Raw genomic sequence first — 16,617 nt, 5'->3', positions numbered from 1 at the left:
GCAGGGCCCAGTTGGAGCAATTGGCTTAAAGCTGTTCCTGACAACTCCTATGGGGTGCAATCCTACCCAACTTTCCAGCACTGACATAGCTGTGCCAATGTGGCATGCACTGCTTCCTGCAGTGGTGGGGAAGTCAAGGAGGCCTCCACAAGGTAAGGGCCTGTTTGTTGCCTTACCTTGAGGCTGCATCGCAGCCAGGTCAGTGCTGGAAAATTGGTTAGGATTGCGCCCTTAGTTGTTTTGCCACTACTTGTACTAGGTTTTCATTTTTGCCATTAAACACCGCTATAACTATTTTTTTTAAATAACATTTCTTCCAAGTTTTCACAAATCAAGAATGTGGGAATTTTACTCCGTATCCAGATCCAGATTTCTTATGATTTGTCATCTGAAAGTCTTAATACCATTTTTTTTTCAGAAATCGTGAAACTTAACATTTAAATCTGAGATCAAACAATAGCTTTTTATCTAAAATTTAATTTTTAGAAACCAGTTGTAACCAGTGACAGTTAAGGCCTCTTAACTGTCACTGGTTACAACTGGTTTTTAAAAATAAGATTTAATCTGTAATGGACCATTTTTGTCAGTAAACGTATTTAAATATGTCCCAGTGCCAGTAAAGGAAATCAATATGCAGAAGCAGGCTGATGAAAATGTAAACATGCATTTGGATCCAGACTCACTCTGTCATTTTCCTCCAAGTTCCAAACTCTCCCATTTGAGAGGTAAATGATACAAACACAGAGAGGCAAATAGATAACAGTGTAGATTGTCCAAGACATCTGTAACTAAAGGACATCCAATTAAATGAATATTCAATAGGTGTATATATTAACAGGACAAAACTCTGGAAAAAAATATGGAAAAGATGCAAAATACATAGGTTATCAAAGGAAACAAACAGATAAAGTATTGCTGAAGAAAGGATTAATTGAAGAGAGCAATTTCCTCTTGAAATGTGATGGAACATTCCCTGAGGTTCAGACTGTATGACTTCAAACATGTTGGAGTGATACAATAAACCTTTTATAGAAGTTTAGTGTCTTTGAATTCATTTCCCCTTTTGCTTGAGGTCATCGACTGTTGCAGTCCTTTTGCTTCTTTGAAATTCTTATTTCAGCATCCAAGTAAAAAGACTCTGAATACCTGCCAAGCAAAATAGATGTCTTGACTCTAAGTTTTACTGCTGTAAGCTCTGAATGTGGAAATCTACGGTATATCCAAATGATAAATATGGAAAATGTGCAAGATTTTGCATGCAAAGCATAACTTCATCTCCTGATTCAAATATTAATATATACTGTAATCCAGTTAACCTTTTTCTCCAGAATCTGTACCTGGTTCCTTGGTGGAGCAAACCTTTGGTCCAACCAAATATGGTTGTCCCTAACGTTCTTCTTACCCTTGAATATCTCTTGCTCAAGTTTGGGGTCAAGACACAGTGCATGCTACCCTTTGTTCTAAAGATATTGTTCTTTTGGGGGCTACCTTGAAGTAGAGGCTGATTTTGCTCCGCTTCCCTTCCAGACCTGTATGTCTATGCTGTGTTCGTGTGCTCCATAGGCATAGTCAGTGTTTTGCTGTTCACTCTTGTCATTCTCTGCCAGACTCTGGTCAACAAGAAACGATCCCGTGGTGAGTGATGAAGACATATTAAACAGATGCATGTTGCTTTTGTACAGCCAAACCTAACCCATGAGAAAGTATGATGGGCAGCTGTGCTGAAGGGGATAGTGTGTTGGGTTTACTGAAATGCAACAACTGCAGAGTTAACATAAAAATACCAGTTTGGCTTGCTTTGAACAGAGTAACTATAGGTTGGGCATCCCTAATCCAAAGAAGCATTTTAGTTATCAGATTTTTTTCTTATTTTGAAATATTTGCATATATACAGCACCTAATGAGATATCTTCGGGAGTTGGCCCCTAAGTCCAAACACATTTATTTATGTTTCATATACACCTTATACACATAGTCTGAAGGTAATTTTATATGATGTTTTTAATAATTTGGTGCATTTTGTGTAACCTGGCATATAAGGTCAGGTGTGGAATTTTGCATTTGTGGCATCATGACAGCACTAGAAAAAGTTTTTTTCAGAATACTTTGGATTTCAGAATTCCTGATAAGGGTGGCCAGCTGTACTACATATTAGATAAGCAAGGCCCCTTTAGGATTGAGCCAGTTAAGGTGTACTCTACCTAATCACCCTAGCTGAGCCCCAGTGTCATTTTTCACTTTTAAACTTACCCAGAGCACCCATTTGCAAAACTGTGGTAAACAGCACACAATATGTAGCAGCATTGTTGTGCCCTATTGTGTAGAGAGAGATATATTTGGCCCCTGAATATGAGGGTACCAGTGAACTAAGTTGGGTAACAGCTGTTGGCATCCTGTGAAATTCTCTACAGCAGTGGTTTTCAAACTCTCTAGGAGAGTTTGCACCGCTGTAAGTCCTTGCGGGGGGAGGCAGCAATGGAATCCCCAGGATCGCGCCACTTAGGAGGGCTGCAGGGACTGGGTTGCACTCACCAGTCCCTGCAGCAGCCCGTCAGGGGTGTAGGGAGCCTTGCGTGGTCGTCTGCAGGGCTCCCCAGGTCATCAGAAGTGAAAGTGGAACGATTGCGCTCCACTTCCGGTTTTGCGGAAGTGGAGTGCGATCTCTCCACTTTCACTTCTGATGACCTGGGGAGCCCTGCAGATGCTCACTCAAGGCTCCCCACACCCCTGACGGGCTGCTGCAGGGACTGGTGAGTGCAACCCAGTCCCTGCAGCCTTCCTGAGCAGCGCGATCCTGGGGATCGCATCCCTGCCTCCTCCCTGCCCCCGCCCCTTAAGGGGAAAGAGGCCAGGGCCCTCAGACTGGGGCGTCGTGACGCCCCAGTCAAAACCACTGCTCTATAGGGTTACTCTCCATTTTTTAGAGGGTTCATGGTAATGGTCCCCTTTTGTCAGTTGTTTAAATATTACAAACAATCCCTTGGTAAACTAGATTAAGCTGCAAGACACAATCCTGTGCTTTAACAAGATGTTAACAACAAGCTGAGAGTGAGCTCTATTAAACACAGTAGAACTTATTTCTGAGTAAACTTGCACTGTTAGTGAAGTGGCTTAGATGATTTACAGCGCAATCTGATGTTTCCTCAGAAAATTCCCACTACATTCTAAGGGGCTTACTCCCAGGAAAGTGTGCACAGATTTACAGTCTTAAAATGTTGTAAAACTGAGGTAAAATTTTAACATGCATGCACACCAAGCACTCACATAATTATTGATGTTCTTTTTAAGAAAAAACTAAGGAAATTAGAATCAAAATTCTTTTATTTAAGATTAGAGTTAAGATACTTGCAATTTTTCACCTGAGCTCCAAAAAGCATGGAAATTGTAAGTTAAGGTGCTTCTCTTAACTTCCATATGTAAGCAGTAAAGACTTTGCACAATTTCATACATTATATTTCCTTTACAAATTAGGCTCCATATACCTTCATTATGCCTTGACTTTTCAACTTGGCAGAGGAGAATGTACCCAGGTAGAAATTCAACAGCTGAAGGTTCTCCAACCACTTGCTAGAGATACACCTGATGAATCTCTTCTTTACAGATTTATCCAAGTTACAGTCCTTCCCCAAAATATCACCTATTATACAAAATGTCAGCACAGAAATTCTATAGGAACAGCAGCTTTCCCAGTCATTTGCTGCATTAACACCTGTTGAATTTCTTCCTGACACTTTTGTACAAGGCTCAGTGCTTTCCTAAAATGCCATCCATGTACATAATGCTTAAACAGGTCTAAATGCAGAAAGACAACTGGGGACCAGAAGCTGTATGGCTTCCTCCAGCTTGTCTCTGAAGAGTTCTCTGAATTCTGAACAATCAGAACCTGGTTTATATTGGCTCCTTTTCATGTGATGGATATAGTTAGGTGTAGTTAGTTAGGCTCTGAGCGAATCTAAGCAAGTACAATAAAATTAATCCTTGTGAGAAAATCGTTTGGGCTGAGCTTTCTGCCTTCCTGGTAGTATTCTTTGATGACCTGAAATTGCTAATAAAGCTCAGAAATGTATCGTTTCTCACTTGTTAAGTGATTTTGAGACAGGTTTTTGCCTCTAATTCATAATATTGAATATTCTTCAAATATTCAAGAATATTTGTTTCTTTGTTACCCAAATATTCAGGAGAGGCAACTTGTTATTTTAATCTCACAAGAACCTTGAAGCTTAATGATAATACTTGGCACATGTATCACACATTTTAAATGTTCAGCCTGCTTCATGAACATTAGTACAGTAATCCTTACACCAGAGCATTATGATAGGCCAGCATTGTTCCCATATTGAAACAGGGGCAGTGACACTGAGACAGTGCAATTGCCTCTGGCCTCCTAATGAGTTCTTGGGTGCAGCAAGGTGGATTGGGTTACAGTCCCTGCCTTGATGTGAATGTGAAGACTTCCAGCTGCCTCTATGTTTAGAGCAAATTACTGGGTAGCCTTTTTGTGCCTTTAATGTCTCACTATAAGCTGAAGAGATCATGAAACTATAGACTAACAGGATAGCTACAAGAGCCTCTAATAGAAGTTTTTGCTTCTGCTCCTGGCTGCTTAGGTTAGGAAACTCCCCAGGCTGGGCCTCTTAGAGAGATTTTATCAGGGGGTACAAACTTTCTTTTGGGCCACTTTGCAAAGGGGGAGGGGGTGAAACACAGTGGGGGAGGATGGTGACAGGTGAGCAAAATGGGGGCAGGGGCAAAACAGGGTGAAGGGCAGGGTTTTGACAAAGGAAAAGTCGTTGGAGCCCAGGTCTACCCACCCATGTGACATCGGCAGCTAGGTACAGAAATACAGAAAGCCAAACACACTCCTTGGTCCCTCTGAAAACTTTGAAGTATAGAAAAACATTCAGAAAATTAGCATCATTGTAGTTAGACTTACACTAGAATGGACAGTATCCTGTGTGTACCAAAATAAACTTCTGCAGCAGTTGTAGCCCCGCAGCTGAGTCCCTGAGCTCCTATACCAGTGATTTTCAATCTTTTCCATCTCATGGCACACTGACAAGGCATTAAAATGGTCAAGGCACACCACCAGGTTTTGACAGTTGACAAGACACACCATGCTGTGAGTGGGGACTCACATCTCCCATTGGCCTTATTAATAAATGACCTTCCTCCAAATTCCTGTGGCACACCTGTGGACCACTCGCGGCACACCAGTGTGCCATGGCACAGAGCTTGAAAATGGCTGTCCTGTACACTCCTTCATGGTAAGCAAATTCAAAAGCCAAAGAGCTACTGTAGCAGGTTGGTTTCCTCCCAGATGTAACACAGTGTTAAGGAGGGTCATGGATGCATTCCTGAGCCCAGTATGTATGGCTTGTAGCAGCAATTGCCACTGCATGCCCATGGTGGTGCCCCCAGCGTCATGTGCAGGCAGCAAGTTCAGATGAGATAGGAAAAATCAGATCCCAGGAGCCTTCTGGGCCCCCTCCTTTGACTCCTGGGACCACTTTCTGACCCGGGGCCTGGGTACAAATTACCCCCTTTACCCCCCTCTCCTAGGCCCTGTCTCCAGGGCTTGGTTAAATGAGTGCTGGTGCTGCATGGCTTCATTTTTTGAAGACTGAAAAGCATCACTGGCTAACTCGCTGGTCCCCTAAGCCTTAAAAACCCCATGAGGGTAGGTGGGTGTGAGAGAGAGCGAGTGTGCATCTTAGTTTTATCTCTGTGTGTGCAGAAATTCATGTTTTGGACTTTAACTTAGAAATATATGAGATTTTAGACTAGTTTAACAAAGCACAGCTGATGTTATGAGTCAAGAGAGACCTCTCAGTAGAAAATCAAGCTGTTTTTCAAGAGTTCTCTAAAAACACTCATAATGGTCAACCATTTCCTAAGGGGTGTGTGCTCAGCACTACTTTTCTTTTAAAAACACTTTTTGTTTAAATTAAAACTGTCAAGCCTTACATTTTGCTGAGGAAGTCCACAAGGGAGACAAGTATTGTTCCAGAGCAGCCATCATCACTCAGCTGGACACTGGTTGACTGAGGACTCCATTGGATAGCTGCATTCTTGTTTTGCCTCAACGTTGCCACCTTGCTGATGCTTGCTTGTATTTTTAACATACAAGCGTCTCTTGCAAGAATAAATGGCAATTACTCACCTAGAATTAGTAAATGTAAAGGATATTATACAGTTTTTGATTTTTTCCCCTTCATTTTTTTCTGGGTTGTGTCCTCCCCTTTCTGCGGTTTCCCACAGTAAAGCATTACTTGGTGAAGTGTTCCCAGAACAGGTAAGAAACTGAGTTTCTCTTCTGCTCCATGGCATTTAATTTTGCTTAACCTTTCTCTTAAAAGGCCATAGGAATCGCTTTCCTTTCTTAACAAAGTGACATACAACAGGAGCTTTTGGAGAGCACATTCTTAGTTACTGGCAGGAAGACAGGTAGTAAAGATTTAAAAATCCTTCTCAGACTTAGAACTCAACTTACATCCTGCACCAGGGAGGAGTTTCCCATTTCTTGGCTCTGCCTTATGATTAATTGATCACTTCTTGATCAATCCAGGGCTCAATCCTAACCCCTTATGTCAGTGCTTTCTGCACTGGCATAGCGGTGCCAATGGGACATGTGCTGCATCCTGCACTCACAGAGGCCTCCTCAAAGTAAGGGAATGTTTGTTCCCTTACCTCATAGCTGCATTGCCCTTAAGTCACTGCTGGAAAGCACTGGCAGAAGGGGTTGGGATTGCACCCCCAGAGTCTTAGACCTGGAGGCCCAATCCATCATGGTAAACAAACTCCCCCAGTATTCTCTGTCATTCCACAGTGGATTAATGACTGAAGAAAAGACATCACAAGCCCAGTAGCTCCAGCCCCTCCCCAGCTTGCCTCAGAATCCTCTCCTAAAGATTTGTCTTGAGAGATAGCCTTCCTAGAAGGCTCCTCCTGCAAAGAAGTCGATCTCCTTCCTTGAAGGCAGGGACAAGCTTCAAGCACCTTTTTGTTTTTTAGTGACGCCTTCTCCCAGCATAAGTCCACAACCAGTTTGGGCACCAGGTTTTGGGTACAAAAATTTCCCATTGCAAGGAGGTGGCATAGGAGCTGTTTCAACAGATCTCTCTATTCCTTACTCTGGTGGCATACCAGTGAGTCCCAGCGCAGAGGATTAATTAGCCTGTCTTCCATTGCCTGTACTGGTCAGCCCTCAACCCAATCACCCTTCCTTCTCCACAGGGAGCCAAGTGTGGCTGTTCTTTTTTCACCACTTTTTAAAAAGGCACTAATCACCAAAGATGGGTGTAGTTGGGTCTGGCCTAATTTGGAATACAGTAACCCTGTAAGCTGCCCCTTGCTGTCGAAGCCGCTCCGGGTGATGAGAGCAATATGGAGGAGATGCCTCTGTGTTGTTTTCTCCACCCAAAATGGTTCCGAAGGGGAGAAGCAGCTTACAGGATGTGTTGAAATGCTCTGCAAAACTTAGTGCTTCCCCCCTCTAGGAATTTCAGCTACTGCTGAAATGAAACCATCCCATGCTGATGGTTACCCATTTTGAACACTGCTACCTAGTGGTCAAGGATGCATTGCCCAAACTATGCCAAGAGAGAATAGCATAGCCTTAAGCTTTATGGTCTTCTTCAGATGAATCCTCCTCCTCTCTTAGATGTTTCTGCATGATACAGCATTAGCAAAAGTTCAAGGGAGCTTTCAGGGTTAACAGCTCATCATACCCAGAAACCCCAGCTGGCAATTCCCACCCCATCACACCAGTAGGTCTAGGAAGGCCAGACCACACTGCCTATTTCCCCTTTCCCAGTACAGAGGAGAAGTGCGGAAAAAGACTCAGATAGAAAATGCACCTGGAAACTCCTTTTCCAGGCAGCTAGGGGTGTATGTGTCAGGGACAGCAAGGGATCCACCAATGACCAAACCTACTTCCAGTCTGAATTCAAGAATAAAGAGGAGGCAGCTCTCTTAGGGAAGATTCTCCCCACCTCCAACCCAACCCAGCTGATAGCAAAAACCTTTCTTAGTCTTCTTCCAAAGGCAATTTTCATTCTGTGTTAGAGAGAGAGAAACTTCAGGACGTGCCTTATTTTTATTTTTTTTATTTTGCATGGTTTACAGTTTATTTTGACAGCTGCTATCTCCAAGATCTGAGACGGGCTGCTCTCCCGGACAGGGTGCTAGTTTGGTTGGGCCTGTTTTCAGAGTTGGAGGAGGATTTACTCTTTCCTGTTTGCTGTTGTAGCATCACCAGCATGTTCCTTACTACTCCCCCTGCTAACTGCTCTGAGGTGTTAACTGCATTAGAATGGGAGTTAACTGTTCAAGCTTAACCCGCTCAAAAGCACAACATAGATAAGCAGTTCCACTGAATAGAATAGCAGTAAGACTTTGAAGTTTATGATCAGTATTATATTTTCTGGATCAGAAATTTGGACTCTTCTCTGTGAGCAGAACTGTGTTCCATAATTACCAGTCTTTCAGAATCTAAGCCTGACTCCCTGAAAGGTTAGAAGTCCATTTTTGAAAAGGCACTAACTTGGGAGTTAGATAAGCCTGTAAGAATCTCTCTGGACCAAAACATGGAGTTCTGAGCTCTCTGGCTGCACTGTAAGAAGCCAGTACACCACAGCTAAAATCCTACACACACTTTCCTGGGAGTAAGCCATATGGAACACTATGGGACTTACCATAGTTCTGAACAGACATGCATACCTTCATCACAAAAGCTCCCAGGCTGATCTACTTAAAGTATTTAAAAAAAAAAAATTATTCAGCAATTGTAATTAGGCCTAGAAAAAAAAACTGTTTCCGGATTGGTTGGAGCTGTGGCTAAGAACAATTTACTATAAATAGTGCCTCTGGTGTACTAAAAGAGATTTGGTATTGGTTCAATTGAACAAAGCTTCCTTTGGCTTTTTTTCTCCTCTGCTTTTGATTATTACGTTCTTGTTTATGCTTCCTATATTTTTGTTCCAGTCTTTTTCTTTTCCGCTGTTCTTAGTGTTCCTTCAACTTATTTTCTTTGATGGAAGCTCAAAATTGAGTATTCTTGAGTTTGTATACAGTGGGGTGGCCTATGGCCCAAGAGACCAGGGCCATGATGTGAAGAATGACATTCACCTCAAGCAGCAGATTGGAGGTAGCAGTGAACGGACCCCCCCACCGCCTTCCTCCAGCCCACTGCTGAGGAGCTGGCTCCCTTACCTCATTCCTTCCTCTGCATGGGCCCTTTCAGCACAGTATGAAGCGCAGAACATGCTGAGAGGACTCCCAGTGTGTTTCATACTTTTGCTGTGTTTTAAGGGCCTGCAGAGAAAGGAACAAACTAAAGGGTGCACAAGGTTTTTGTTTGTTTTGAGGGGGGTTGGCAATAGGGGGGGAAGAATTATCGGGCTGTCTGAGGCAGCCCAATATCTTCAGCCAGCCCTAAGCCAGGCTCTGAAGGTTTGTGAGAGGTCCTGACCTCAAGGGTTTATTGCAGTGGCTCCCAAACTTTTTTGACTGGCAGCTCCTTTGACCTCCTGGGCCATTGGGTGCAGCTCCCCATTAGGACTACAGTCCTATACATTGTATAGGGCGGTGGGTTTTTCACAAGGATTCCATGGCTTCAAGGCGGCTTACAAAAGAGCAGGTACAAAAAAGTAAAAGCACAGTTAATCATACTCTTCCTGAAAATCCATAAAACTTTAAAACATTAAACATTAAAAAACACATAAAACATAATTTGCAGGGCAATAGCAACCTAAAAAGGACAAGTCTGTAAAAGCCAGATATTAATTAAAAAGACCACGACTCAGCAGGCTTTCCTGAATAAAAAAAAGTCTTCAGGCCTCACCAGAAGGTCTGCAAGGACCTTCTGCTTTTTTAGAGAACTGGGTTCATCTAAGGAACTGAATTGCATCCACACTGTATAAATGTGGATTTGTGGAAACTGATAAATGTCATCCAAAGTTTTTGGTTTAACATTGCCAAGTAAAAAATAAAATCAAGCGAATGTAATTTTTTCATACTGCCAGAATTGATGAGCCAATATCGAAATAAGATGTTTATCAGCTGCTTTCAATCTCGATTAACATAGTCCTTTTAGAATTAACATAAACATGTCCATAGTCAAACCCTTTTTTTGCATTCTGTTTCTCTTCTCTCTCTTTTGCATTTCCCCTTGTTTAGATGATGACATTACCTGGGTAAGTTTCTTTCCTGTTGTAATCTATTTTCCTTTCTCGTTGTCATGTCAAGGGCTGTGTGCTGCTGTCAGTCCCTTAATTGATTTGCATGAGTTCAAGTAATTAAAAATGTATAAGACTCCATTGATGTTAATGAAACATATTTTCAAAGAAATTATTGAGTGCTCAGTAACCAAAAGTAACCTTTCTCTCCATAGATAGATATAACCATGTACAGAGTTGTGACTCTAAAGATTACAGTGGGCCAAATTAAATGTAATGCCATCAGCCATCTTTGTTTTATGTGTCTGCCCTATTTCTGACTAATTTTAACAGCAAAAGGGGTGTGTGAATGAGGAAAACTGAAACTTCTCTTGCTCCATCTCTTCACTCCATCACTTCAGGCACTTTTCCCCCCAGACTGACTTACTTTCAATATTAGAGCTGGAATGGAGGAATAAAAAGTTTAAGTGATGGGTTGTTGAGATTTAAGAGAGGGGAAGGTTCATCTCACCTTCCCTGCACACCCCTTTTGATGATAAAATTGGGGCCCTCACTTTTTTACACGAAAGGGGCAGACTTGTAAACATAAACATGACTGGCATCATGTTTTGTTTGCGCCACTGACTGGCTCATTCTACGCAGTCCCTTTAGGGATGCTGGAACACGTCATTTGATTGTAAATTTGTATTTTCTCATTCTTTGGGGAGAGTTTCACTGAATCCAGATATCTGGAAGCTCATTTACAACACGAGAAATATAGCTTTAATTTACAAATCCTTCCTCAAAATGGTTTTTGAGATCTGCTCAGCAAGAAGGGCAGCATTCCTTCACACAGACTCAGTGGCTCAGTGTTTTCAGATGAATGGCACTCCTGTCCTGATTGCTGCAGAGTGACTGAGCACAGGTTTTGTATGTAGGCAGTGTGTGGCCAGTGGCACATGCCTGTTAGCAGTGACCAAATAAGGCAAATAAGACCAAATAAATAAGACATTAGCCAGTTCTGTAAGCTAGAAAGCCTCCCTTCCAGACACAGTTTTCAGGCAGCCCACCACTTGCCTGCCCTCCCTTGCTTGCTGTGTGGGATTAGCCAGCCCCATCTCTTGTGGGCTGAGTGGTAATTTTTTCCCTCCGGATTAGCATTGGTTTTGGGGTTGGCTTTTTTCCCACCTTGATTGCAAGTATTCATGACAGAGAAAAGGAGACCAACCACAAACACTTTTAGGCAGAGGGATGTCAAAAGCTGTGATCTCATCACGTCCTGTACACAGTGTGATCTTTGGTTAGTCACCACAATAAACTGCTATGGTGCCTGTGCACCCAGTGATACACATATAAGTGAATAGGCAGAACCTTCCCCTGAAAGATGTGCAGTTGATATGTGAGGACTTGGGAGAAGGGTATTTGACATAAAAACTGGATTTTATGCATTGATTTTCTTCAACTGCTCTCCCCTTATCAGGCTCTTTCTTGTTTCCTAGTTTAGGGGAGACAGTCACCAGTGTGACAAGTTTGTCTCCAGTGCAGCCTATAAAAACCAAAAAGAAGAAGAAAACTGAGCAACCACCTGCTGTTCCGGCCAAAGGTGTGTGATAGAAAAATGCCATGGGGGTGTGGTTGGATAGTGCCAGAAAGGCAGCCTGGGAGGAAAGCTTCATCAGCTGTGTTCCTGAATATTCACATTTCAACAGAGGAGTCATCCCTCATTCCACTCTGTTATTGTTCTGTGGGCTGCCTCTGCCCCATGTTCTGCTTTGCCTTCCTTCTGGTTTAGTATGGAGAACTGCTAAAATTAATTCCAGAACTGCTACATGCGCAGTTTGCGACTACTTTCAGCTTGCATCTCTCCCCCTCCCCTGATTTGTGATGCTCCCAATCACATGTGCACATTGATTAAAACACTGTGCAAAAAAGAATGTTGATACGTTCACAACAGGATTTGTTTTTGGACTGTGGTTTAATCAGCATGGCTAACTTTTTTTTTTTTAAAGTTATGAACTAAAAATGATGGTAAACTGCATAACACATAAGAGTCTGAATTCCAGAAGTCCAAATGTACATATATGTAGTGTGAGTCATGAGACCATTATCCTTATTTAATTCTAAATAGATGAACTCAAACCTCTAAATGGTGGGGCCAAATGGCAAAGAGATGCAGAAGGTATAATCTGTGTGTATTGTAGCTTAAATGTATGTGTTAAGCACAGTGATAATTGACTATAGCAGTAATTGGTGGTAATACAGTCTTCTTGGCTAAGCTAAGTTACTTAACATGTGTAGTGAGATAGGAAACCACTCTCTGCTTCTGATCTCACTACATGTGCTAATTAACTTAGCACAGCCAGAAAGACTGTTATCAGCAATTACTGTTGTGAGTTGTCACTTTCCTCATTTCATCCTTTTAGGGTGTACAATAAAAATGATCACACACCGTCCCTCTTGCATTTTATAGCATTTGGGCCCGCAGGTCACCAGTTCTTTGTGTATGTATTTCATGTATGTACAGTGGGCCTGCAACTTAGGCACGACTTGTGTGCATATTCAAGAATATGCGCTCCCCCCCAAAAGCCCCACAGTTTAAATAGTGCAGGCAATTCTGCCTACCATCCTACTTAGGGCGCAATCCTATCCTGCCCTGGAACAGGCAAGCCAGGAGGCTTGCGCTGTATCCAGCACAGGATTGTGGCCACAAGCAGCTTACCCAGAGGCAAGAGGAAACTTTTCCCCTTACCCCTGGGTAAGGGCTGCTGGCCTCAGTGGGTCTCCTTGGACTTGTGCCACCTCTGGAGATGGCACAAGTCCAAGGAGAGCGGAGCAGCTTGAAGAAACGGGGGTTGGGATCTGGCATAACTAGAAACGGGGGTTGGGATCTGCCGTAACTGCCAGATCCCAGCCCTACCTCCTGCTCTCTGCCCGCCCGCCCCCAGGAATGCTCTACGTATTCCTGAAAACTACATTCAAAAAAGGCCTATCAGTGCAGGTCACACAAACTTTCCCACACACAGAGAGACAATCTCTCTCCATTACTCTTCTGGACAATGAATAGGCATAATGCTCTCTGAAGTGATCTCTGTATGTGTAGGGGAATCATGTGCTGCATGTGTCAGGGAACCACACATGCAGCACCAGTTTGCACAAGTGGTTCCTTATCTGAGTTGGCATTTGTGCATAGACTGTTTTACATATAGCTGGCCAGTGTGCCAATGTGAGTCTAGTGACAGTGGCCACTAGTCTAGTGGCCACTGCCTGTGTTTTCGCCCACAGATGCTAGTTTTTATAAGGACTTCTCAGGTCTTTGTGTGAACATGGCACAAGTCCTTTGCACACAAGGCTATGGCTGAAAAAACCCTGCTCCTTATAGTGGATGACACATCTTGCATGCCACAGCACTGCTTTCTTGAGGACAGTCATGATCTACTACAAGACACATCAGGGGTTCATTTAGTCTCCCCTCTCCATTCTTTTGGCTGACTATGAGCCACCTTTCCATGTCCTTGGAGAAACCTAACTAATAGAAATGGGAACTAATTTCCCTCTGTTTTGTTCTAATGTTTACAGCACCAATCTCCAACACTTTTTCTAAGCCCAAACTTCTGAAACCACAAAGGAAGGTTCTTCTGGTGAGTAACCCCATACAGACTTGTCTTTTGTCTTCAATTAGTGCTTTCTTCTGTTTTCTTTGCCTTCAGTCTGATGGTTGTGTCAAGATGCATGGCTGCTGTGTTGGTTTGATTCCCTCTACTTCCAGTGGAAAGAAGTCATGGCAATGCCCTAAAAGCTTCAGAGGAAGTCCTTGTGATTTGAGAGTCAGAGCCAATTTCTGGCTTTTGGTTGCAATCTGCCAGCAGAGCTGTACTGATTTTTTTTCCACTATGTGATTAGCTGTCAGCTTGTTGAAAATCACACTATAAAATACTGGTGTGGATTTTTACAACCTCCTCATGGGAATGTCTTTAAAGAGTATTTGAAACTATAGCTGATTCAGAATACAGCCCTGTCTGTTTGAATACATCCGGCCTGTTTTTGGACAATTATATTGGCTGCCTATTAGCTTCTAGGTCAGGGTGTCAAACTCATTCCATACAGCAGGCCAAATAACATTCATGGTGCCTGCTAAGGGCCAGAAGTGATGTCTTCAAGCAGGAAATGGCATCACTAAGCAGGTGGTGAACAGAAATAAGCACCTTTTTCTCACCTAGGAACTCATTAGCAGCAAATGATAGAAAAGGAATATGATCATATTTTCCAGATAAGGGAAACCCTAATTATCATATGAGAGACCTTTCACCAGTGCTGCTTCTGCCAAGGTATCACTTCACAGCTCAGCAGCTGAGAGGTGGTCTGCAAAGTTATGCTTTAGCAGAAGCAGTGCTACTGAAAGGGCAGCCTGCACGGTAATTGGGCTCTCCCAGCGCATCCACATCTTCTCCCTTTCTCACCCCTCAGTCTACCTCTTCCTCTATGTTGTTCCTTGCCTTCTGAAGTCTTCTTCAATCTCTCCCTCCCAGTGCCTTGACAGAAGTGGCACTGCTAAAAGGGTAACACTGGGAGAGCCCAATTATAACATTATCAGAGCTGCTGTAAAGGTGACCCACATAATATATCCCGTGCCACCCTTTCAGCAGTGCTGCTTTTGCCAATGTGTCACTTCACACTTCAGCAGCTGAGAGCAGCTGATGGTGTTGCTGGGAGAGCCCAACTATCATATGGGTTGTATAAAGAGCTTCCATGGGCCACATCCACCTGCAGTCCTTATGTTTGACACCCCTATTCTAGGTACAAGTTAATGGGCTGATTTTTTCCTACCTGCATACCTCTCTCTCTCTCTCTCTCTATGCCCACTCAAGCATTAAGTTTGGCTTGTAATCCCATCAGTGCAAGAAGAGAATTAAATTAGCGAGTGTGTGAAGTCAGTATTGTGGCTCTCATGAACTAGTTGCCCAGTGAGACCTGAGTGAGCTCAGCTTTGCAATTAATAAGAAAACAGTGCAAGACCTTGCTGAGAAGTCTTTGGTAGATTACATTTTCTTCTTCAGTTGCTTGTTCCTAATACATATTCTTCCTTTTTTTATAACTAAGGGGTTTGGGTTTGTAGCTTTTTAGAAATTAGGGTTCTTAAAGAGCTATATAGAGCTGTGGAAAATAAGGCAAAAACTAATACTTGAAAATGAATTCGTTTGTCTTGCTTGTACATTCGTTTATTTGGGGGAATTCAAATTTGAAGTTCTCAGTTAGGTGTATGTTGGTAATTGGGATTCATAGGTCATTCTAGGGTTGTAGAGATGGTCTGCATTTTTAGAATAGTCACATATACTTTCACTGCTTTTTGTAAATAACATACAAATTTAAAAAAAGAAAGTTTGCACATTTTAAACTACTTTTCTTTCAGAGTTAGAAGCTTTCGTAAAAAGATCTGAAACCCTAATTCTTAGGGGTTCAATGCATTTTCACAGACAATAGAAAGAGTATACGTACACAGATTTCCAGAAACCCCCCCAGCTAAGAAGTAACATGGTTGCTCCCATCCATCCTGCACCACTTCTTCTTCATCATCTTTTTTGTATACCTCTTTTAAACAAAAAGTTCACAAAGCACTTTGCATAGCAATATGAATAAATGAATACTTCTCTGTCCAAAAAGGCTCCCAAAATAAAAAAAGAAAGAGAAGGGATGCCTACAGACAGATGCCTAGAAAAGATGCTATGCTGGGTGAATAGGGACAGTTGCTCTCCCCTGCTAAGAGGAGCACTACTTAAAAAGGTGTCTGTTTGCTAGCAAGAGACCAGATAGCTGATCATGGATCTTTGTCATTCTCTCCCATGTGACCCTCATTAGGGTGAGTTCTGAGGGCTTGCAATCCTTTCCCAGGCACTCTTTGGCTTATTCAGGTGTGGCTCCCCTGGGGAAAGCATGTGGGTTGAGGCAAGTGCTGATGTGGCTGCACTCCTCTTGGCCTCCCCTTGTGCTGCTGTTTTCTTTCTCTCTCCTCTCATCCAGCATCTGGAGGGCCTTTGGCCAGGCATCCAGCTCTCTCACAGAACTCACGCCAGTTGCAGTTCCAGCTGTAGCTGGCCATGCACGTGACAGAGGGTGTTTATGTTCTCAGGCTACCACATCTGGACATCGCAGCTTTCCATGTGGAGAAGTTGCAGCTTGGCAGCGCAAAGCAGGATGTTGTTTTAGTGGGGATGGAAAGAACCCAAGATTTGCCTCAGGCATTCGTAAAAAGCAGTTCCTATGCATGGATGAGAATGTGCAGGGAAGCTGGTGTTTGAGAAGACGTGGAATCTCAGCACCCTTCAAAAACCCAGAAGAGTCCATTTAGTCTAACTACAGCCAGAGGGCAGATACCCTCACCTGGGCAATTAAAAACTCAGCAGTCAAAGAAGTGAAAGAAATGCCAGCAGCCAGTGAGAGTGTTCTGGGGGGGCCACTTTGCAATCCT

The 16,617-nt window shown here is 43.0% G+C and overlaps 1 protein-coding gene across 6 annotated transcripts in view; it reads left to right on the top strand.

Moving 5' to 3' along the window:
- The window catches only part of VSTM4 (V-set and transmembrane domain containing 4), a 51,668-nt gene that overhangs the window by 14,118 nt on the left and 20,933 nt on the right, over positions 1-16,617 (top strand). For 4 of the 6 annotated variants that reach the window (XM_066620139.1, XM_066620140.1, XM_066620137.1 and 1 more), the window contains 5 exons: positions 1,528-1,635; positions 6,264-6,292; positions 10,177-10,193; positions 11,654-11,757; positions 13,731-13,792. In XM_066620139.1, the coding sequence (XP_066476236.1) occupies positions 1,528-1,635; positions 6,264-6,292; positions 10,177-10,193; positions 11,654-11,757; positions 13,731-13,792 (320 nt within the window). Of the gene's footprint in view, positions 1-1,527; positions 1,636-6,258; positions 6,293-10,176; positions 10,194-11,653; positions 11,758-13,730; positions 13,793-16,617 lie in introns of all 6 variants that reach the window. The other 2 variants (XM_066620138.1, XM_066620136.1) reach the window with 1 other exon arrangement.

Source organism: Tiliqua scincoides, chromosome 3 (genome assembly GCF_035046505.1).
Source record: "Tiliqua scincoides isolate rTilSci1 chromosome 3, rTilSci1.hap2, whole genome shotgun sequence".
Lineage (NCBI taxonomy): Eukaryota > Metazoa > Chordata > Lepidosauria > Squamata > Scincidae > Tiliqua > Tiliqua scincoides.
The sequence above is the reverse complement of the archived record's forward strand: the minus strand, read 5'-3'. Positions and strand labels throughout refer to the sequence as shown.